The 25,838-nt window shown below is 31.2% G+C and overlaps 1 protein-coding gene across 1 annotated transcript in view; it reads right to left on the reverse strand.

The window, feature by feature from the left end:
* The window catches only part of LOC123670152 (nephrin-like), a 151,077-nt gene that overhangs the window by 87,559 nt on the left and 37,680 nt on the right, over positions 1 to 25,838 (reverse strand). Inside the window, exon 2 of the mRNA XM_045603660.1 lies at positions 7,883 to 8,045. Within this exon, the coding sequence (XP_045459616.1) occupies positions 7,883 to 8,045 (163 nt within the window). The remainder of the gene's footprint in view (positions 1 to 7,882; positions 8,046 to 25,838) is intronic.

Consider the following 25,838-nt stretch of genomic DNA (forward strand, 5'->3'; position numbering starts at 1 on the left):
TATAAACCTATGTTACGTTTTGAAAAAAAGTAACGAATCCTTAAAAATTTATTCACAATTTAAAAGTAAAAATTATCGTATGGTTGGACAAGAAATTAAACTCAATTTCTAAAAGAATATAAGCAGCTTTTAGGGCAGAAATTGAGTGATAGGAATCTTATTCATTCAATCAGTTGACTTAAAAATGTAAGACAATTTTTTTACCGTTAAATATTATAAAGAAAACGTGAATATTATGAGAACCTTTTGTCAGATTAAATACAGCTTTGATCAATAAAACCGAACTAGCAGCTATTTACTAAAACGTCATCAATCAAAACTGATGGAGGCGAGAGTAATGCCCAATAGCTAATAACATATAAATTCGTCATAATCCGTCATTGGTGTAAAGATATGTACTGGAAAGGTTTCCCTGAGTATATCGTATTTGATTTAACAGCTACACGTACTTTGATTGAAAGCGTATTGATTGGTATCGAAACGAAAATTATATTTTCATCGTGATATTTTTTTTATATATTTTACTTTTAGTCACACTAACTACAGAAAACTACACAAAATTTATGATATTTTGACGACGCGTTGGCGCTGCTGTCACAGTACTTGCAGTGAAGCTAGCGGTCGCGGTTTGATCCCTGCACATGACACACATTTTTAGTGGCCATGTAGAAGTTTGTCGTGGTAAGGGTATTTGCGTTCGTGTGTATTTCTGGGCCCCCAACACAGAAAAAAATCCTATTGAAAGCCGTTGAAAGTGGGAAGCGTTTATCTATTTATTTATTATTATAAGTATTTATTATCTTTTCTTGATTCGTCCATTTTAAAATTTTTTTTTCCATCAGACAAAAACCTGTTTACTCATTAAGGCAGACCAAAAACAAAAGAAAACACAAGATCACAGCTAAATAATACTGTTTTCAAGCAGTGTTGTGTTCCTGTTGGTGAGTAAGGTGACCAGAGCTCGTGGGGGGATTGGGGATTGTGGGTCGGCATCGCGCTTGCGATGCTTCTGGTGTTGCAGGCGTCTATAAGCTACGGTAATCGCTTACCATAAGGTGAGCCGTACGCTTGTTTGTCGACCTAGTAACATAAAAAAAAAAAAAAAGAAAATCAATCATCAAAGACGATAAAACCTTGCAAATTAAAATAAATTAACTGTAATAATGAATCAAACTAAACTTGTGTTAAAATAATTTGATACTCGCGAGAGTGTAACAAAATAATATCCAATATAAGATCATGTTTGTATATTAAAACTTTGTAGTGCTGTTTTATTCATTTTCATTAGGTCTAATCACAAAGACCTTTGATGCCTTCTTGTAGCTCTTTAGAAATTCGAAATTCAACCCTTACAAAGTTTTAGCACAACCGACGTAGTTTCGATGTAGCCGCGAAAGTGACTGAACCGGCAATTTTAGCTGTATTTACTGACTTTAATACCGATTATGTACCATATACTCTAATATATAAACATTACTAACATAAATATATGAATCGTGTGGAAGTTATAGATCTTTCTGGTGGCTGATCCTGTACAGATTTAATATAAATACTTATATTATAGTACAGTTAATAATATAAAATTGTAACTATTACATTAATCATTGTTACTTTATTACTGTTTACTTAAAATATCCACTTTAGAATAAATTCTCAAAAGCGTATTGATTATAAAGCAGATTATACGTATAATCACCATTGAGTTGACACGCTTCGTGATGATCATATAATGAAGTTGAGACAAAAATATAGAACAAAATCACCAACTAAGTGTAGGTGGGCCATGGACATAAATACATACATTTATTTTTAAGCCCTCGGTTTATTTTGCGCTTTAATATTAAAATAAAAAAAAATACGATTCGAGTATTAAGCGGCTAAATATTTTTTTAAACGTTTATTTATATTTCCGATGTTAAACCTTATCAAGTGGAAGCGGGCATTGAAAATTTTTATTCAATTCGGATTACTTTTCTTTGCGTTTATTGAATAAAAATTTTCCAATCAATTTATGTTTCTGTGTCAATATTATTTATTATTAAATTATCTATTTCGTTAAAACACAATAGACGTTGCTGGAAAACGACGTTAGAGAATAATAAATCTTCACAATCCGATTTAGGAATAACGAAACACATATTGAATACAAATAACTAATGGACACCGTGAGTTGACAGATTTAGACTCTCTACTTAGAATTCTTAAGTTCACGATCATGTCTTTAATATAGATTAATTATTAACCGACTTCCGAAAAAGGAGGAGTTTTTGTCCATAAAATACATTATTGATATGCATTTATGAAGCCACGTTTAAACTGAGTTTTAATAATTGTGTTTGCAGGCAAACAAAAAAACCGACTTTAATTATATCTACAAGTAATACAACGTAGGTAGACGAAAAATTGGTCAAGTAAATACGCATTATCAAAGATTACTCCAAAAGTTGTAATCAGATCTCGATGAAATTTAAATGTGACTACACGATAAATATCGCCTTTCGATTAAATTAAAAAGTATTAAAATCGCTACACCCAGTAAAAAGTTATGCGGATTTTCGAATTTCCCTCGATTTCTCTGGGATCCTATCATCAGATCTTGGTTTCCTCATCTTGGTGCCACACCAGGGATATCTCCTTTCCAACAAAAAAAAAAAATAATATTCAAAATCATAATCAGGTTCATAAACGACGAAGTTATCCCCGAACATACATAAAAAAATATATATATATTCGGTCGAATTGAGTAACCCCCTCCTTTTTTGAAGTCGGTTAAAAAATGAACTATGGTAAATAGATTAATTTAACTAAATCAAAATATCGGAAAACGATTGTTGATGAATGATAAAATTAAAAAAACGAAAATAACAATTTTACAATATTTATTAAATTATCGAAACAACTGAGGTAAATCTATTTAGGGATCGCGGAACCATTCTGAATAACATATGCGCGCTTGAGCAATTCATAAAATATGCACACAATGTTAGAATATGATTTAACCATGAATCCTTTGTGTCATGGGGTGGATATAACATGCTTTTTGAATATTTAACACAATTATAGCATGGGGAATATATTATGAGAAGCAAAAACTTATTAATTTTTATGTTATCACTTTAATTAATTAAGACCGACAATAATTTTCCTTATTTTCTTATCATTTCCATTTTTTTGCGTTAGTATAATATTCAATGTTGATATATCGCTGTAAGAATACTTTTTATACTAATAAACTTCTGATGGAATATTTTTTTTTTCAAAGAAACTTTAGCTGAGCTCTAATTGCGTTAAGAAGATGTGCTTTTAACCGACTGCCAAAAAGGAGGAGATTCTCAATTCGATTGTATTTTTTTATGAATTTTACCTAAGAACTTATGACAGGGCAGACCGATTTCAATCTTTTTTTTCGAAAGCCGACATGTGTCATGTGGTCACATTTAAATTTAATTGAGATCTAACAAGCGCTTTTCGAGTTATATCTAGTATTGCGTTTTTACTTGACTATTTTTTCGTCGACCTACGTTGTACTCGTATTTATACCGCATAACTTTTCACTGGGTGTACTAATTTTGATAAAAAGCTATTACTTGTCACGTGGTCCCATTTAAATTTAATCGAGATGTGATAAATACTTTTTGAATAATCTTTGATAGCGCGTATTTATAATACTTGACTATTTTTATCTTACGTAGTATTACTTGGTTGATAGAAGTCGGTTTTTTTTTTTTTCGTTTGCGATCAAACAATTATGCTATGTTGTTATTTACTATTAGGAATAAAAAATATTTTAGTAAAGAAATAGACATATGTAATTCAACTATTTTTAGCTACACACTAACATAGAAAGATAATGTGCGAGGCTAACACGTCAATGGCAACAATGGACGTGTTGTTATTATCTTAGTTAAACGACTCCCTGTTACAAAACTGTGGCGAGCAGCTATTAAATTTTCAGTATCGTTTGTGATATAAGTGGGTGGTGCATTTTTGATGTGTCAACTTAGATAATATAGCTCACAAGCTTTTCGTGACGTTTTTGATTTTGCCTATAAATAATAAAAAACATTCGTGCTAGCTTTATATCCTCCTTACATTTTTTAAACCTTGGAACTTATAAAGCTGACCGATGGTGAGATAACCATCTAACTGCTGGCTTTGAAATATACAGGCTAAAGACGTCATCGGTACGTCAAAGTCAGCCCTGCAGCCACCAACCAGCCTGCGCAGCCTGGTGACTTTGGGCAACACACATGAGTTCACGTCACTCAAGTCGTGAACTTGTGTAGGTCTATGTCCAGCAGTGGACTACAATAGGCTGAAATGATGATTATGATAATGAAAATTTGTTAATTTAACCTTAGAAGTTTTAAACAAATAATTAATTTGGCATCACCAAAGTGTCGTTGACTCGATTCAAGGGGAAAAAAAGTTGTAAGAATGAACTGCCCTGGTAAGCTTTCTAGATTAAAAACATCTAATTTGAAGCTAAGGAATAAATCGTATTATTTTAGGAGTTTTAATAAAACTGTCCAAAGTCCGCATCGATCTGAGCGGTGGGCAACTTTTTACACAGGTTCGAACGTCGAGAAGAACAGTTTTACGTAAATAGTCTCTAGTCCGTTACTGGAAAACGTCGTGTAATACGGCATTGGTGCCATAAAAAGATATTGTCGTGTAATAGACAATAATGTACTATTGGCGAGCAATGTCTACTTCTTCTATCAAGGAGATAGATTGGACCGCAATCTTACACACATTTTCTCTATATTAATTCTACATATATCTATGAAACATATTTCATACCTATTATTCTTATCAATGCTGAGTGTGAAATGCTTAAATCATTTAATTGGTATATTTAAGTATAGGCTTATTTTTTACAATTTTGGTATACAAATTTCAATAGATGTGATTACCCTTTTTCTTTTTAAGAGGTGTTCTGTCTGCAACAATAAAACAAAAGAGTGTGCAGTGTCCCGCAGCATAACAAGAAATTGTAATTACGCAACACAACTGAAGTTCCTTTCAAAATAATGCCGAAGCAGTGGTCACGGTAGCAACAATTAATCATTGTTAGTTTTTTCATTTAAATTTAATGACATATTCCAAATTTTTGGTAGATAGAAGAGCACAAAGCCTAGTTACAGAGAATTGAGTATTTACGTCGATAATTAAATAAAGCCTAGCGGTCATACTAATAAAATGTTTATATTCCTATCGACAAAGGTCTTTTTAATTCTCATATAAAATTACACTAAAAACAATATTTATATAAAAAATAATATATATAACTGGTGTACCGTTGTATATTATTAAACTAATAAGCGAAGTTAGGTAATATACTAGTTTATAGAACCATAAAAGTACACAACGAACAATTTTCATTCCACTGGGGCAACAAAAAAAATATCCTGAATTGAGGTTTTAATAAAGACCGTTTTAAGGACGGCAACAAATTTGACGATTGACCTTCTTAGCTGAGTAATCTCGTCCCCGTAAACCAAAAACTGGCGTAAATCTCTGTTAAGCCAAATTAAACTTTGCGGCATTACATTAAGACTCGTTTCTGATAAGCTGGAACAACGACAGTAAAATATCAGGTGAGCTTATCTTTTTCTTAATTAAGAAAATGTGGTTTTATTTTTTTTACCTTTGAAATAGAAATTATTTCCAATTACTGACAATAAAAAACGTCAGACCTCTGTGGTCAGACCTAATGTATTATTGCATAAAATACACAGTTATTATATGTTTAAGTGTTCAGTAGCCTATTAATAATATATTTTATTACGCTTTTGATATTATTTTATATAAAACATCTATGTTTTTGTAAGACAAAGACGTGTCAAAGTTATAAAAAAAGAAACACGAAGATTTAATACTTTGTACGACGAAGCCTCGTTCACTAACAACTACATAGACTTAATTGTTTCACAGTTTCAAAGAAATGTTCATCGACAATTAATATAAATTATGATCGTAAGCGTGAATATCGGGTACAAAAAAATCGAAAACAAATAATTCTCAATAATGCTCTCCATTATTGACAATGGAACTCAATAGAAATTTGATCTTCACCTGTTTTATTATTTTTAGTCAACTTCCAAAAAGGGGGAGGTTTATTGAGCTTGGTTGTATTTTTTACGTCTGTTGTTTAAATTAAATTGAAATCTGACAAATACTATACGAATTATATATAATTATGCCTATTTACTTGATTACTTTTCGTCGACCTACGTTGTATTATACCGTATAATTTTTCTCTGGGTATACCAATATTGATGATTCTTCTTTTAATCGAAAGCTAGTGCTTGTTTTATGATCCCATTTAAATTACTTTATGCGTAATGTTTGATAGCGCGTATTTACTTGACTAATTTTTCGTCTACCCACGTTGTATTATACGTGTCGATGTAAATAAAGTCGTTTTTTTTTTGTTTGTGTGCAAACACAATTAATGAAAAAATTAGTTTTTCACTATATTCTCTTGCTGGTTTCATCATTCTTATTTTTGTAAAACTTTTTCTTTTCATCTTTATTGTACATTAGACATTGAGACGTTACATAGAATTCAACTTTATTACACTAGGCGACATCGTTATGGCGGAACATGATTATTCTGCTGTCATACTGCATCACCTTACGACGCCTTTTCGCGTTGGAGTACTCATCACCAATACATATCACTGCAATGTTGTGATGTAACTTAACAAGTGATTATTATTTATTTATTTATAAATATGACAGCGTATCGCAGTACGATTGGACTGCGCCTATAATGGTGACGTATCACGGTGCGTTCTACGCTTCGTCACAATTAAATCCATCACGCCTTGAATCAATTGTGGTGACGCACCACACATGAACAAAGCGCCACGCCCCACTTGCCGTACGAAATATCGCTATGCCTCAATTATGGTAAGACATCACTCACACACGCACACACACACACACACACACACACACACACACACACACACACACACGCACAACAGTGCCACGCCACAATTATGAAACGCCATCGCGCTGTTTCAATTATGGCAATGCATCACGGTTCAATACAGTACTCCGCTAGAAGTAGCGTATGGTATCGCGCCTTGTCACATTTTGATAACGTATGATACCGTGCGAAAATTACAATATCATATCATGTGCGAAATGCCTTAACTTAGACACAGTGGCGTATTATGATATAACATTGAATCGCAGCAATACTACGGTGACGCATCGCGGTGCGGTACTGCGACGGGCTACTAATACGATTACTTACTATATTATTACAGTTTTATATTCTGGCTTGCAATCTGTTTTATAGATATAACAATCGTTTTTCTCAAAACTTTGATTCAGGACCTTTTATAGTCAAAAATACAATTATATTTTTAAGGTATAAAAGACAGAATAATTCGCAACCTTAATCTATGATTTCAGTCCAAGCGTAAATTTTTTTTTTTATAAATTTACATTATTTTTTTTTTACTAATTTGCCTACCGATTCTGAGACTATTTCAGTAACGCATTTATTTACGTTCAACTCTTTATTATTATATAATACATATAAATACACACGAATCTTAACAGCTCTCAGTGAAATTATTTTACAGGTAGTAAAATGTTGATATTTTGTATTTAGGGTTATTTTGTATTTTTTTTTTCAAGTAACTATTCAACGTGGACGAAGTCGCGGGCAGTAGCTAGTTTCTTGATAAAACGCACGAGACGACACGATGTGATTTGAAATTATGTTATATGTATATGAGTATAATGCGCACTATTTCATCGGTATTAAGCGTATTGAAATATCCGTCTTTTCGCATCGCGTGTCATCGTATTTTTTTTTTCGTCATTCATCACTAAAAAAACCGGAAACCATTTATATTACCTGTATATAGGTACATCGTTTTTGTACCAGACGACAAGAAGAAGAGCGTCGGGTGGCTGAGGCGATCGGGTGTCGCAAGGAAGCGTGGCGTCTCCTCCCGCCACCGCTGACAAATTGACCGCGTCCAGTGACTCCGCCCTCACGCTCGGACCCGGACGTAGACCTGTTGATAAAATATAACTTGGTAATAGCTTCATGATTTGTTGGTAAGGTTATACCGACCTATCTTCACATACAGATAATAAAACCAAGATTACTAAAAAAAATAAACATGATTCCTTTCCTTTGCTTAGCATAGAGCTCTCATCATACCAAGATGTATCTAGGAAAAAACGATATAGAGCATAGTATATTTTAGAAAGGCTTAGAATAAAAACAAAAAAAAACAAAAAGCACATTAAGAATGAGTTAACTGATGAAGTGTCTCATAAAAGTTACAGTATCGAACACCTTCCGTGAATTTGCTTGTACATTAAAAAGATTGGCTCATAAATTTGACTTAATAGTAATTCGCCGAAATTCAATATAATCACGAAATAGTAGGATCCCTTTACAGTGATTCTAAGTAAGAATGTCGTGGAAATTGATTTTAAAGTCATATTAATTAACTAGCTGTGTCTGACATAACATATGTACCGTGTATACATCCATATGCATTTAGTAAAAAGCGGTTATTTTAATATTACAAACACACTCCAAATTTATTTATTTGTATATACTGATTCATATTACACTTCAAGCTTAGAAGACGTCGTTAAAAGCATTTAAAACATACACAGAACATTATTTTGCTTAAAATTATTTTCACTGAGGAGAAACTAATAAAATTTTATAAAGAAATCAGCTATTTTTTTTTTGTCTTTCATTTCACACCTTTATGGACGATATAATACGATAAGAAGCAAAGACAAATAAATAAATAAATAACAAAACATAAATAGGCTACTTTTATTTTAGAAATTTATTTATTTTAAAACTCTGCGAACTGAACAAGAACTTTTCGTTAAATTATGCAATTTAACGAAAAGATATTGCGAACGAAGTCGCGGGCCTACGTTAAATACTACGTTAATGGACCTTCCACTACAAGATTCTTTTCAGAAGAAGCGTCATGTGACTGCACTGGTCGCTCACCTAGGATATTTAGGAAAAAGAAAATGTGCACACAGAAACTTTGTACATACAGATGTATTATAGCCGACACCAAAATTATGTATTATCTACGGGATAACGTAAAATTTTAAATATAAAAGTATTTTAAAATAGTGATTAATATTTCATTACAATTAACCAAAGTATACTTTCTTACTGAAATTTAAAAAAAAAATGTTAATTCCCTTCACCATTAAAATTTACGTGATTGATATGTTAAATTGCAAATAAAAAATAATTTAAAAAGCTGATTAATATAAAAATAATTATATATTAATTAAAAATTAATATATGTATATGTAACGGATTATACATTTTCAATGCTAGTGGCTTAAAACCACGAAATGACACATATTTAAATTAACAATTTCACTTTGAAATATATTCAGTGTGACAATCATATGCATACAAATAAATCCGTTGTTTCTCTTATGGCTATATTATTATGATTAAAATTGGTGGGATAGTAAAATTGATTGACGCATGGATCGTATTCTGTATGTTAACAAATTAATTGGAAGCAGTCATGGTGTAACAATGATGAGTATAATAAGCTATAATTTTTGTACCAACTACGTCAATTTTTTCTTTTCTTTTATTTTCTTTTAAAATTCAAATGAAAACAATTACCGATGTTCACATAAATCTTACCATCGCGTGAACAAACTTGTAAAATCATCACCCTAGATTTTAAATATTTTCTCATAGGATTTTTATAACAGAGAATGTTGAAAATATATTCGCAAACTAGAATAATTTATTTACGTATTCCGATTCACACACAAAATTAAACAAAGTTAGTTGCCCTACAAAAGTATATTTTTATAATTTTAACACAGAATCTCAAAAAGGGATAAAAAATTAAAACGTTAAGACTAATACACGGAGATGTATAAAACACGGCCTGAATAAAAATCCTTTTTTCGCGATCGCACTATCACAAAGCGAGGCTTAACTTAATTCAGGCGAGCGAATATAAATTTTTAGGAAGATAATGTAATGCGTGCGGTTCCATTATAATGTTTAAATTGAACACAAACGCAGTATTATTTTGACTGAGAAAAATTTTCCTAGCGTATACCTCGTGCTTAAAGGTAGTTAATAAAATAACACTTGTCACTCTTCTAAGGAAACGATTAAGGAATAAAAATATGAGTTTACCATCACTTCATCCTATTACAGTCCTCTGTTGGACATAGGAATCCACAATTTGGCACCAAAAATGGCGTGAACTCATGTGTTTTGCCCATAGTCACCAAGCTGGGCTGGGTTGGTAACCGCAGGGCTAGTTTTTTCGCAGCGAAGACGCTACTCCGCGTCTTCGGCCTGTGTTTTCAAAGCCAGTAATTGGATGGTTATCTTGCCATCGATCATGAGTTTATAACCAAGGATAATTTAGCAGTAGCACAAGCGATTAACTCGTAATAATGTTCACTTATTATTTAGTAGTCTTATCAGCGGGTTCTACTGTATAGTAGAGGATATTTTATAAATAAAAATTATCGTAACTACTTACTTAACTCAAGATAATTTATGATCTTAAATAAAATTGTTCCGAAATCAATTTTATGTCATTATTAGCTGACCCCGCAAACGTTGTATTGCCATAATATATGTTATTAACCCTCTTAATCCCCCTCCTCCTTATATCTTAGAGGTATGAAAAATAGATTTTGGCTGATTCTCAGATATACCCGATATGTACACAAAATTTCATAACAGTCGGTCCAGCCGTTTCGAAGGAGTATTGTAACTAATAAAATATTATAAAAATTACACGTTAGATATTTTAAGATAAGCTATTCCTAAAGATAACTCGTGTTTCACCGCACAATAAAATAAAAATGTTCACTATAAATTCTAAACGTAAAGACAACACGATAATACAGTAGTATTAGAACTGGTCGTAAATTAAAGCAAAGTAACAGAGCTTATGCGATTCCACAAAATTTAAGGTCGCAAAGCACGCTTGGTAAGGTAATACCGATCTATGCTTTCTTGTTTTAAAGGCAAACGTAATTGAAAAGCTTAGAATTATTTATGAATAAAAATATATGAATAAAAATAGATTCAAATATGATAATTAATATCTTTTAATTATAATAAAATAAAATTATATATATTTTTTTACACAATTATGTACCTATATGTTCATAAAATTACAATATAATAAAGTAATTTCTAGTAAGAAGTATATTATATTGTATAATAATACAAAACTAAACTTTTTTTGCTACTGATTAATAGGTACACGAATTTGAGTAGCGTACCAACCGTTTGCTGTCCAAGTGAAAAGTATTTCTGATTAAACTTCTACCCGTGAAATCGTAGAGAAAGTAATTTTGTACATTGAGTCATACTAATAACAATGATAACTCTTTCATATTGTACGTATGCAGTAGTAATACAAAAATATTAAGTCTTTTAAAAATTATACATGTTTTCTATTAACCCCTATTAGGTTAGCATATATGTTTTATGACACTGAAAAATTCAAACTAATATAAAATAAAATCTACTGATAATTGCCATCGAAACAAAATATAAAAATTCGTTTTATTTAAACAAAAATCAGAGAAACTATTTAACTTTTTTCTACCTGTCATAGCAAAATTAACAACCTGTTATATTATAGTATTTAACGTCAAGTTAATTTTTTAGTCCACTCTACTCCATTGTTTGACGTTGAGCGTGAGCTATAACAGTTTGCCAACGGATTGGCTAAATTAACATTAGTTGGTTATAGCTCCAATCGTCCAAGGAACCGCTCCGATTCCCGTGCGAAATTGTTCGCGAAATTTGAATCGTTCGTTTGCAGTGAATACCGAGCGTGATCGTGACAAATGGCCCGATTAACAATCCAAGTACCCGACGAAGGAGATGGCGCGAATAACGAGCCAATATATCAAAGGATTTTTCTGTACGCTGACGAGACACTGAAGCAATTTCCTGTTTATTAATGAATGTGAATTCAGGAATCGTATTGCCTTTAATCCGCTTTTGAGAACCCGTTTTACTTGCTCTTTTTTAAATAAGTTATACCGTTTTTTGAACTATGGATGCATGCATGATATATATTTTTTTTCCTGAAAAATTTAAGTTGGTACAAAGACTCTGCTGATGATGATAATATAAGGATTATGCAACGAAGACTAAGTTGAATCGATGATGGAGAGGATTTAGGAGTTCAAGTTCACCTGAAACGAAATTCTTGTACAAAATGCTATTCGATAATTTATTCAGTAGGTACAACATATATATTTAATGAAAATTTCCATATTATCAGAAAAAAAATGTCAACATTTTGACGATTGTCGTCTCGACGGTGACGGTTGACAATTCAATAGATCAAACGATTCGATAAACAATTTCAAGATGAAAAAACAACGTTTGCTACGACCCTGATGTCGTTAAATAATTTTATTTATACTGAACGATGTTTATTATCAATTTTGATACCTTTTTAATGAATCTGAAAATTGCTTTTTTTTATAGGTATTTGAAACATATATGTTTTGCTACTTGATAATGAGCACCACTTGTGATCCTTGAACCAGTAATAACACTCTTTACACATAGTCTTTTAAACAAAAATAATGATAAACGTTCGGAACGAAATTCCTTTCGCTTTTCGATAGACGTTTGATGAACGGTCATAATTTTTATTGTAAAATATCAAGTTAACTAAGTTAAATTGAAAAATTTATAATAAAATATATCAATTTATATACCTATAATGATTTAATGTAAAGACTAAAGGCTATAAGTAAAAATAATAAAAAAAAAAAATAATAAAAAATAACTGATGAAATGAAATAATGAACACTAACTGATGGAGGATAATTCATTTAATAACAAATTAAAATATAGTAGCTGTAAATTTTATTTTATTAATTAAAATTTTCTTGATTTATAAATAAGCATTAAATTTTATTTATTATAAAATAAACAAAAGTTGAAATAATTGGTTTGTGGTAACTAAAACATGACACGTGTTTGAGAATTTTAATATTTCTTTATTCAGAGTTTGTGTAAAAATATTATGTCCAATATATAGGTATATAAAATATATGAAAAAATATATATACATATGTATTGAAAAAACACAGTCAAATGAATTTTCGTACAAGCTGAGTCGAGAACACATATTCAAATTTTAAGTATGATTGACAGTAGAAAAAAGCATTATGAAGAATTCTGGATTATTTGGAAATTTTATATATCTTTAGTAAAAGATTCACGAGCTGCTCGGTTTATACCATTCTGACGTTCGAACTGTCCACCATAATTGTTGTTCGGGAACTTTTTAATTCTTCTTGAACAGTTAGTGACTACGGACAAACAAAGAGACTGTTTATATTGATAGATATTCAGGTTCCTAAATAGTTGTTTTTACGACAAAAGGAGAAGCATTTAAAGAATCTCAAGGTTTAACTAGCTCATTGGTTAGCAGATACCAGTAACCCTGCTTTCTACTTAAAAAATGTGGGATCGATTTCGACAAGTAAATCTATAATATAATAATTTGGGTTGTCTGGAAGAAATGGCTAAATAGCCATAAGTCCGCCCATTGTACTTCACAGTCTGTAAATATTTTTTTAAATGTGTTTATTGTTTAAAATGTGGTTGTAGTGTACAATAAAGTATAAATAAATAAATAAATAAAATAATATTATAAGGCTGAAGAGTTTGTTTGTTTGAACGCGTTAATCTCAGGAATTACTGGTCCGATTTGAAAAATTCTTTCAGTGTTAGATAGCCCATTTATCGAAAAAGGCTATATATTGTTACGCTAAGATCAATAGGAGAAGAGCACTAATGAAGAATGTTTCAAAATCGAAGGTTTTTTTCAAGGAACTATTCAACACGGACGAAATCGCGGGCAGTAGCTATTATATATATATCCATCGGGTTCTTCCTAAAATACAGCTATTAAGTTAACTGCCTATATATGACGACGCGTTGGCGCAGCGGTAATAGCACTGGCTGTTGCGCTGGCGGTCGCTGGTACGATTCCCGCTCACGACACACATTTGTATCGACCATATAGATGTTAGTCGTGGTCTGGGCGTTGTATTTGTGTACTGTGTGTGTTTCCGGACCCCGAACACTAAAAAAACTCATACTGGGGGATCCGTTGAGTGTGAAACGTTTATTATATTATAAACATTAGACAGTTTTTAAATGTTGTGGTCATTCCGAGTACTTTATTTTAAACCGGACTTACTTCCAATTTTCCGCCATGTTGCAGGCAAGTTTTATGGCGGAAAAACTGCGTCACAAACTGTCACGCAATAGATCTTATGACATTCATTAAAAAATTACATTTACAATTTTTATTTGTTCACATTTCTAGTTTTACTCTCAATCTAATATATAAAATTCTCATGTCGCGGTGTTTGTAGTTAAACTCCTCCGAAACGGCTTGACCGATTCTCATGAAATTTTGTGTGCATATTGGGTAGGTCTGAAAAACGAACAACATTTATTTTTCATCCCCCTAAATGCTAAGGGTAGTCCACCCCAAAAAATTTTTTTTTTAATTTTTAGATAAATTATTTATTCCTTATTTTATTATGATTTGGCGTTGAAAAATACATACAACCCTAAATTTTCACCCTTCTACCACAAACCCCTTTTTTTAAATAGCGTTTAGCGGCAAGACAACGTTTGCCGAGTCAGCTAGTATTAATATACAATAATTCGAAAAAAATACACGACTGCCTTTACATTTTTCATAGGGACATATATTTCGATGGAAAAATTCAATGTTTTTCTGTCGTTCCGGATAACACGAGAAATTGATTTAACTAGCTGCAGTCGGTAGTTGCAGTATGAACGTATTTTTTGCATGTGATTCGATTCGATTGAACGAAAACAAGTCGTATGAATACTATTCATTCATAAAATTAAGCTCTCATTTTTATATTCCACCTCTGAAATATTTTCACAATTTTATAATAATAAAGGATCAGAAAAAGCGGTCCTGAAGTAATTTTGTTTTTTTTTTCTATATTATTTTTAAATCATTTGAAAATTGCAATTTCGGGTTCACTAGAAGTACTCAATTCCTGAAATATAACAGTTTCTAACATTATTTCAAGTCTATATTGTCGGCCAGCCAGCCAGAGCAACACCTTTTCCAACTTTTGTTATAAAAGTATGCAATACAAATATTTATTCCGATTGGTGTATATAATATGATATTTATGCAATGTTTATATAACTCGTTTAACTTTCAAAAATAGAGATAGAAAAATATTTACATTTAGAGTATTTTTAACCAAATTTTTATTTAAGTACGACAAATATTTTACATTAATTTTTTTCGTAAAATTTTAAGTTTCATATAGGCGTACATTCAAAAAATGTTAAATATATTGTTTAATAAAAATTCTAATTTTATTTTACTGGCCATTTCAATAAAACGCACATCTAAGAAGTGAATATCGCAACATTAGTGTACCGAGGAAGTTTTACGAGCGAGCATTGAAAACAACTGTTACAGTACGTGACACAAGACGCGAACAGATAGACAATTGTTTTAAGAACGCGTTCCACTGAAACCTTGAATTGTGAAACAATTTTAGTTTTAACCTTTTTGCCTCTTATTAAGGTATAATAATAATAATATATTATAATAAATCTGTAATTGGTCATATTTTATACTCGTATAAATAAATACGTGAACTCATGACAAAACACACATGAGTTCACGTTATTTTTGGCATAAACTTGTGGAGGCCTATGTCCAACAGTTATAGACTGTATAGGCTGTAATGATGAATGATGATAAATAAATATAACAGATATACACAGTCTGTCGTCTGTTCCTACGTTGAGCAATTTATTGCTTGTGTTATAGGTAGCCGCCAACTGTTCTAGCTAAATATTGTTTGATAAATATACATAGAAATAATCTAGTATATAAAATTATCATGTCACGGTGTTTGTTGCCAAGCTCCTCTGAAACGTCTGGACCGATTTTCATGAAATTATGTGTGCATATTGGGTAGGTCTGAAAATCGGCCAACATCTATTTTTTATACCCCTAAATTATAAAGGTGACCTACCCTAATATATATTTTTATTATGATTTAACATTGAAAAATACATACAACCCTAAATTTTTACCCTTCTACCACCAACCCCTATTTTAATAGCTGCAAGGCGACGTTTGCCGGGTTAGTACATATATAGATATATATAGATATAAATATTACACCCAGTCTCAGGTGGGAATCGAACCCGCAACCCGCGAAGCAGAAAGCAGGGCCACTTAAAACTGCATATCGCAATATTGATTAATAGATGTTGGATTTTTTCTATAAATAAATTATAAAAATATATTACAATAATACCGTAGCCGCGAAAGTATTTAACATCTCCTAAGCCCATATTACTTAACTCGGCGATCGGGTTACAATAATACAGGCATAAGGATTAATTATTGATCTCATAAAAAAATAAAGAAAATCCAAATATATTCATCTCCGAATTTATTCTTAAGTTTCTAAATTTAAATCTTGTATAAGTAAGTAATCTAATAATATAGTAATATACGATTTAAGCTATTGATATGCGTGATGCTATAACGTATTGTGTATATAAAAATGCATTATTTAAATTTTTTCTAGTTCCAAATTTAAAATAATTTATAATATAGCGATTAATGTATATATTTTTGAGCTTAAGCTATTATTTTAAAACGACGAACAATAAGTGTTGTTGCAAATACGAATAACGTGTTTCAGTGTACGAAAATGCGCAGTCCAAACTTGGCTTAATATGTATTTTCTCCCCCTCATACGTGACGGAGGCTTAAGGAAAATTTGCGAAGGGCACGTAACGCTTCAATTGTTCGGGATCGATGACATAAGGGTATTTGAAATGGCTTTATTGCTCGTGTGACGCGTTCCACATTTTTTATAACAACCATATTTCATATATACCAAAATGATGACTAATGATCACATAGATAAACGCGTCACTTATTATAACAATTTTATTTTAATTATACTACAAATTTATCTGCACGGTGAAATATTATTGAGAATATTTTATACATTTACCATATTTATTAATCGAAATTGCTAAATTTCATATTCAAAATGAATTCGATATTACATAACAATATGTCAAAATAAACCCTTATTCTTAAATAAATAATTGCTTCGAGTGTATTATTGGGCTAAAACAATTAGACCCGAGGGAGAAATAACATCGAATACAGAGAAAATTGCAAAAATACAACCTAACGTTTTATTACAACCGAATTTATTCGGGTATAACTTTAAGCTAAACCTAAGCCTATGGACGTTGTCGTAAGATTTACGGCCGGTTGAGTTCGCCGCTAACTTTTATCTTTTTTCGGATTATGTAGCCTTGTTGCTATAGTGACCTTCAATTTAACCGGGTAATATACGAGTCCGAAATTAGTTTTTGTCTTGACGTGCCTAGTATTTTATTATTAAATTCCCCTGCGGGAGCTAAGGTCGGTGACCGGTATTCGAATCGCGAGTATGACCATGCATAAACATTACGTTAATAATTGATTTGATTTCGACCGTATACTAATTTTATCGCATAAAAATGTATTAAAAGATTTAAAAATTGTTGTAAAAATTTTATTGAAAATATGAGAGCACATTCTGGAATTATTTCGTTTTTAATAACAATAATTTTGTTAACTTAAGCAATAAAATTACATACCTGATATTTATTTTTTTGTAGAAAATTGTGATAGAATAAAACTATAATAAATTTAGAAAAAGGTTTTACAATATTCTAGATAGCTGAAAATAATATTTAGAAATATGTTTCGGAATTTATATATAATATTATGCGTTCAATGTATAAAAACATTGTTTTACAGAGAATAAAAAAATTTGTAAAAAACAAATTAATTACAAAACAATGACATAAATTTCTGAAAACAAAACGGTATTAATACCATTCTTTTGAAAATTTCTATCTTTTATATCTTGATGAATTTTTATGTAAACTACGGTAGTTTTAATATCCTCTCCGTTTTCTCGAAGACAATGAAATATAAATGAAAGAATCCGAAGTTCAATTTCTTTCGGAAAATTCAAAACTGAAAGTAATTACAATGTCTTTACTTATAGAAAATGCAGAATTATTTTTGAGAATTATTATTATTATTTAATTATTTAATTTAATAATTATTTGAAATTATTATTGCAAAATAAATAAATGAAATTGAATTTGAACTCTTGAAACTCGATTTGTTACAATACTTACAGATGCATAATAGTTTCGTTTGTAAACAGGTAAAAAAATCTTATTGCAGGATAGATACTAGTTATTTCGTAAAATAGAATTTACAAAAAAAAAAAACATAATTCTCACGTAATTATATTAAAATAAATTATAACAAAATTATAATTGTTTAAAATTATTATAATATTAGTATAACATTATTCATAACGTGACCACCATTGTCTTATTGGAAATAAACAGAAGGAGAACGGAACGATGCTTTGGAGGAATCGACAAGACGGCGTCACAATAGGGAGAAGGAGGAACGCGTCGGGAGCTGGACAAGATGGCGCCGTGGAAGGTGCAGGTCATGAGAAAAAATATTTTAAGTTTAAACGCTTATTTATTATTTTTGAATTAATTTTATTGATAGGAGCAACCTGGTAAGTCGTTCTATTCTTATTTCGACTGGGAGTCGCAGTTTGAATTGGACATTTCTTTTTATATATATTTGTCTGATCTGGAATGTTTGCTATTATGTTTCCTCCGGTTATTAGTGTGCGGATTAAACATCAAATATTTGAAGTATTTTCCCAGCAGTGGAGACGTACAGAATATTTCTATGTATTAACATGAAAATATCATATAGAATGTGCTGTGTGGTTACGGCAGTAAAGAATATAGTCACCCCCTCTCTTCCCGTGGGTGTCGTAAGAGGCGAGTAAGGGATAATACAGTTCTACTACCACCTTAGAACTTATAAGGTCGACCGATGGCGGGATAACTATCCTACTGCTGGCTTTCAAATACACAGTCCGAAGACGGGCAGTGGCGGCTTCGGTGTGACAAAGCCAACCCTACGGTCACCAACCCGCCTGCCCAGAGTAGTGACAGAGCAAAATACATGAATTTCCGCCATAATGTCTGGCGCGAACTTGGGGAGGCCTATCCAGCCTATCAGTCCAGCAGTACACTGCGGTAGGCTGAAGTGATCATATAAAAACACAACATCCTCAGGTTTTATAGTAGTTGGGTGAAAGTATCAAAATAGGCTGTAATATTTCATAGTCAAAACATTTTTGTGTGGGACGTGTGTTATCGTAAAAACCATTAGTTTACACACAAAGCGAATTTTTTTATTAAATTTTAATTAAGGTTAAACGATTACACGATATTTAAATTGACTGAATATAAATTTAAAGACTGTATTGAAAAGAAATTTATAACTAAAGCTTATTCGTTGCAGGATTAAAGAAATGATAAAAATGTGTGTATGTAGTGATGCTCTATTTCATGCAAGATATTACCAAACTTCTATATAAATTCAGTTTATATATTTTTTTAAAGAGTACTTAAGGAGTTTCTTCCCGGTTCTTCTATGCAGAATTCACATTCCGAACCGATGGTAGCACTCTTTTTAAAATAATTAAAATATTAATTTGTAAAATGAGGATTCGAATGTGCTTTTGAAGCATATTTGAATTGGGCTAATTTGATTTGATTTGATTGATAGTTCCTGTCGTTTGATTAGCATTTTATTTCACAGGTTTACAATTAAGAATTTATTTCATGAATATAAAGTACTTATAAAATGCTTTGTTTTAAAAACTTAAAATAAAGCAAATTACTAAGAATATCAGTAGTTTAATAATGAAAGTAAATATGCCAACGTACGATATACTAAAAGTGCTAAGATGTTTGAATTTTTACCTTATTTTAAAAACACTCAATGACTGAAAAGTCGAATTAGTTGCGAAAAAGGTCGAAAACATACATTTTTAAATTTACTTTTATAAAATAAATTTATTTTCAATTACAGCAGCGCGAGTTAATATTAAATTATTCAGTAGCCAGACAGAGAATGAAGCTTACGCGCTCGTTCCAGGTAAAAGGCAATACTTAACGTACGGTCAAGCACATACGAAAATAGTCTATTTATTTAAGCAATTGTAGTCCTTACGACCTTACCCTCAAGGCTAATTTTGCTGTAACACCCTTCTTATATCACCTTTAGCGGTTGTCTTTATAGCCATTCGCTTAGCTATCTGGATGAGAAGTATAAAAAATAAGCATCCATTCTCGTCATAGTGGCTTGTGGTTTTGTAAATGGCGAGTTTAAATTAAATAAAATCTCACCTTCTTACGTTATTAGCGTACATAATTAATTAAACTTAAGCCTAAGCTAATATATATATCTTAATTTTGATTTAAATTAATAATAGGAATATTTTTTACTTATATCAAAATATGACTGAAGCCTACCATCTATTACTAAGACATTATAGTAATATATGTGATATCGAGCTCATTATTAATAGGTATACTTCTTGAAATAAAAAAGACAATAGTGTTTGTGTTCTGCATATATTGTTAAGAGGAGAGTAGGTGAGTTGTTTTTTTTTATATATATATAAATATTAACGGAAATTTTTCAATTGACAAATCAATGTTAACTATACGACGACTTCGTGATTGATGCTACATAATTCATTACCGGTCTAATGTTGTATGTCTTTAAATACACCAATGTGTCATACTGCATACAATGAATAAAAATTAAAAAAGGTATAATAATTATGAACCAAGAATAAAAAAGATTAAATACAACATTGCTGTCTATGATCAAATATTTTAACGTATGCTAAATATGAATTTGAAAAGAACATCTAAAGCAAAAAATAGTAATTCGTTTTCAGTAATATTACATTGATGTAAATTGTTAAGAAGGCCTTAATTCAGCATTATTTTTTTAGTTCTTTTGTGGGTTCTCGTAAATCGCCCTCCCAACATTCATTTATATTGTCATCTCCTTTTATAAAACACAAAGTTTAAACGCAAAACGGTTTTGTTTTTTTGTTACCGGGAATGTAAAAGGTTTAGCCAACAATACGAATGGAACTAAGCGGCTTACTGATGTCGTATCGCATACGTAAAAAAGTGTATAACCCTAAATCCCAGAGGCTTGAAATTGTCACTTTTTATCTTGGGACAGTGCTACAATCACCCGGCTCACTGAACGGGTTAATTAATGAAATCTATTAACTGCGCTCTATTCCTTAGGGACAAGAATCGTTTGTGAATTTTTTGCTCCGTCATCTATCTAAGCGTTTTCCAACTGGTCGATGCTATTTCACTGTGATTGCGCGCTTAGGACGCTGAGCGCTCTCGATGTGACACAGTGCTCGTCGTGTCGGTGAAAAGCGAACGATTATGTTTCAAAGCGATGACTTAGCAAAACGGACTAAGATTTAATTGGAACCGGAGCGCAAACTGATTGAATGTGTTTAATTAATAAAAGATTAAATATAGTCACAAAGCTTTATTATAGTCACTGATTAACTAAATTGAAGAGTTTTATCAATTAGAAATTGTTGTATTTTAATATGATCATAAATATTCAAAACTAAATTAGTATTTATTAACATGAATAGTTATTTTAATACTTTAATGTGTATTGATTACTACGTTACGTTTGCATTAATTAGCGTCATACATAAATGTGCCACATCGAAAGACTTATTTATCATACGCTATATAAGCTTTCGAAAGTCCGAACTCGGTTATTAAACTTAAACACAAAATTACGAACTGATGTTTTTACAAAATTTAAAAAATACTGCATTTTTTTCCAAACGACATCGAAAACCAAATCAAAAACCGGTTGCATGTTTGTTTTCATAATAAATAGACTCAGTCAATTTAAAGTTTTAATAATCCAATAATATAAATAATACAAAATAAACTGAATTCATTTTTGATTTTTATCACACGGCTATTAAACAAACAAGCTGGTATGAAAAATTTACATATAACATTTGCCATGTCACATGTAACATGAAATTCGTAAAATATTTCACACATATCAAACTTTACGATCTTAACGCTGCATGCTATTTCGCATGATATTATATATTTATATAGCTTGTTAAAACGTTATTAGATAACACGCTAGAACAGAAGCTAGTTTTGTTTTGTCACGTAGGTATTCGCGTTAAATATCGCTCAGCATTGATGCGACGTTGATATAAATATTCATGATAGAACCAGAATACGCGGCATGTTAATGTCGCAGCTTAAAGGCTTACGCGATGGTTTAAGTGATAAGATAAAAGATGGAATAAATTTTAGATAGACCTGTTTAATTTATGTCTTTGTTACATGATATGCGTTGGTTACGTTGTTTTAATTTTTACATTTTAGTGTATTGTGTCAACGGTGACCATATTTTTATTAAATGTATCACTACATTGTTGTACCAGATGTAAATAATATTATAAAAATATTATGATGAAAGTTGTTGAATTAATGGAGACAGTTCTTATTGAACTATTATTTTTTATTAATTATAGCTGTTATTAAGTCAAAGCAATGGTAATTGAAGTAAATGGATTACCAAATTTATTAAATGCATATATATAATTATAATAAGATTGCAGTCAGTAATTTTGTTGGGGTGGGCCACAGCAGGAAATATTCTGCTTAAAATCTGGGGCAAAAAGGTAGTCAGATCTCCTGGTGGGAGTGGGATTGGGTGTAATTCGGTGATCTTTTGATGTTTTTCCTTTGTACAAATCCAGGTGTTAGTGTAATTTTTTAAATAAGCGTTTCCGCTTGTATGGGTGTAACCAAATCAAAACCAGGTCTTCTGGAGTCTAATAAGTCTATTTTTTTTTGTTTTTTACATAAAATAGGTCGGCAAACAAGCGTACGGCTCACCTGATGATAAGCAATTACCGTAGCTTATAGACGTCTGCAACACCAGACGTATTCCAAGCGCGTTGCCGACCCTATCCCCGATTCCCTTCTGGAGCTCTGGTCACCTTACTAACCAGTAGGAATACAACACTGCTCGAAAGCAGTATAATTTAGCTGTGATCTTCTGTAAGGTCAAGGTACTTCCCCAGTCGGGCTGCTTCACATTTGAGCAGGTAATTTTCTGCTGTGCTCTAACCTCAGTTAAAGTCATTTTATTTCATCTATTTTATCGATTTGTATAAAAACAGAATGATGCCATTATCTAATAACTTAATTTATTCGTATAGAGTCCGATTTGATTTTTATTATTATTATTTTTTAAGTTACAGCTCAACTAAAGCTATTTAGATTAATTAAATCAAAGCATATTTAACAGTGTACTGTGTGGCTACGGTACTAAAGAATATAGCCACCCCCTCTCTTCTCGTGGGTGTCGTAAGAGGCGCCTAAGGGATAACACAGTTACGCTACCATCTTGGAACTTAAAAAGCCGGCCGGTGGCGGGATAACCATCCAACTGCTGGCTTTTAAATACACAGGCCGAAGACGGGCAGCAGCGTCTTCGGTGCGACAAAGCCAGTACTGCGGTCACCAACCCGCCTGCCCAGCGTGGTGACTATGGGCAAAACACATGAGTTCACGTTATTTTTGGCGTAAACTTGTGGAGGCCTATGACCAGCAGTGGACTGTATAAGCTGTAATGATGATGATATTTAACAGTAGGTATTGTAAATTCCAATGTATATCCTAATATTTTATTTTTTTCCAATCTAGCTTTCTATCCATTGTACAGCAGCGTATTATTATAAAATATACTAATATCCTCATTTTAAGAAAAGATATCTCTAAAGTCTTGTTATTAAAGAGATAGATTGCATTGTAATCCGTTCCCTGCTCTATTGCGTAAGGATCTCGTTACTCGAATATTGTAAAGGGACAGATTTTTTTATATATTTTATTATTTTCAGTAAAATACATAGCGTATTTGAGTAACAAAGCCGTTTTGGATAATTTGGTTTACACTAAATCCGCTTACTGCTTCTTTCTTGAGTTAGTTTGAATAAGGGCGTAGTAATTCATCGCGTATTTTAGCATTTGCTACCGGCTGCTTCATAATAGTCACTAAATTCAATAGCTACATTTTAGAAATGTTTATTGTCATTTAGACCAGTTTTAATCAGGGTAAGAGTATCGAAGCGTAAAAGGAAGCTGGATGCTAGTAATCGTTTACATTATTATTATTTTTTTTTTCTTTACGAAAGTTTTTGTTTAACGCATTGATTGAAGATTGCAAAAATAAGTGTTTTTTCAATAAAATTTAAATTTCAAATTACTAACTAGTAGCCTCGAAGACTTCATCATCATTCATCATCTTTGTATATATTTACAAAGTACTAAATCTTGGTCGTAGTTAACTTTTGCAAAAGTAACGTGGAGATATGAAGTCCATAACATATTAATGAACTAAATTCACATTACAATTAACTTTACAACGGAAAATTATAAAAAAAAAATCAACATAACCTCATTGATTAACTGATCAAATAACTGATTGATTTATTTCCATTGAATCTTAGTTAAGTTAAACAGAATAATTTTGGGTCAGTATAACCAGTGTGGGCCTCGTTTAAAACGTAATTTACAACGACACGCAACAAGAAATGATTTTTGGACGTTTAAACCTCTAAACTACCTCTCACCTTTTTTGGGAACTCTACCAAGTGAAAAAAGAATTACGTATCCAATTAAATTTTTTTTTATTTTTTTTTTTTTTATTTTAGTTATTCAGAAATATTATTAAGTTTTTACAGAACTTAACAACTAAAAAAATACATATTTCAGTCTCCGTAATTTTTCCCAATAATATGTTGAAATAAAATAGAACACAATATGTTTATATGTGTTAGAGATCTATCATTTTTATAAACAAATGTTCAAAAGTTATTGCTTGAGATATTATTTTTAAACTCGTGTTTCCGCGTTTCTGGAATACGAGATTTACAGAGGTAAAACGAGTTACAAAAGTTACACACCCACGCTATTTACATCAACCACTCGCATTTCTTGGGAGTTATGATATTATGTTCTTATTTGTGTACGAAAGTTTAACAAATTGTTTCAGTTTATTATAACGTTTTTTTTTTCATAAAAGTTTTAACGTGACAATTACATTTATCATTTTTCTCTGTTTTTCATTGTAAAGTCCGATCTGCTGTCGACCCTAATTGAAATAAAAACGAATCTAGTCTAGTTTAGTACGTTTCTTTACTTTTAAAATATAACCATATTTTTATGAAATATCTGAAACTTCAACATCTCTAGCTCACCACTAATGAGTGACGATTCCATCGATGTCGCGATGGACATACACTACAAAATTAATTACTACTATAAGTCAGACGAGTGAGAAAACACAATTCCTAGGCAAACTTCGATTTATATATTTTTTAATATAGAATTTAGTATTTTGTCATATAATATTTTTTTAGAGCTATTTATGTAACGATACTACGAAAAAACTATGGGAATAAAATCGTTTAAAACAACGAAATAGCAGTGACGCTGAGAGCGACAATTTAAAGCGATTTGTGAGCTTTGACCAAGATAGGCTTAATAGTATACCAGCATTTATTATACTGGTACAACTTATCGGTACAGTAAATTTATGTTTTGATTTTAGAATTTTATTATCATAATTAATTATTATTTGATTGATCCGATAAAGCATTTAAATTTTTAAATATCACGGTAATCGACTTAGGGATTAACCTTCAATCGCGTGTCGGAGTTGGCAACACATTTTTTTTTTAATTTCATGCTTAGATTT

The sequence above is a fragment of the Melitaea cinxia genome, chromosome 4, assembly GCF_905220565.1.
Source record: "Melitaea cinxia chromosome 4, ilMelCinx1.1, whole genome shotgun sequence".
Lineage (NCBI taxonomy): Eukaryota > Metazoa > Arthropoda > Insecta > Lepidoptera > Nymphalidae > Melitaea > Melitaea cinxia.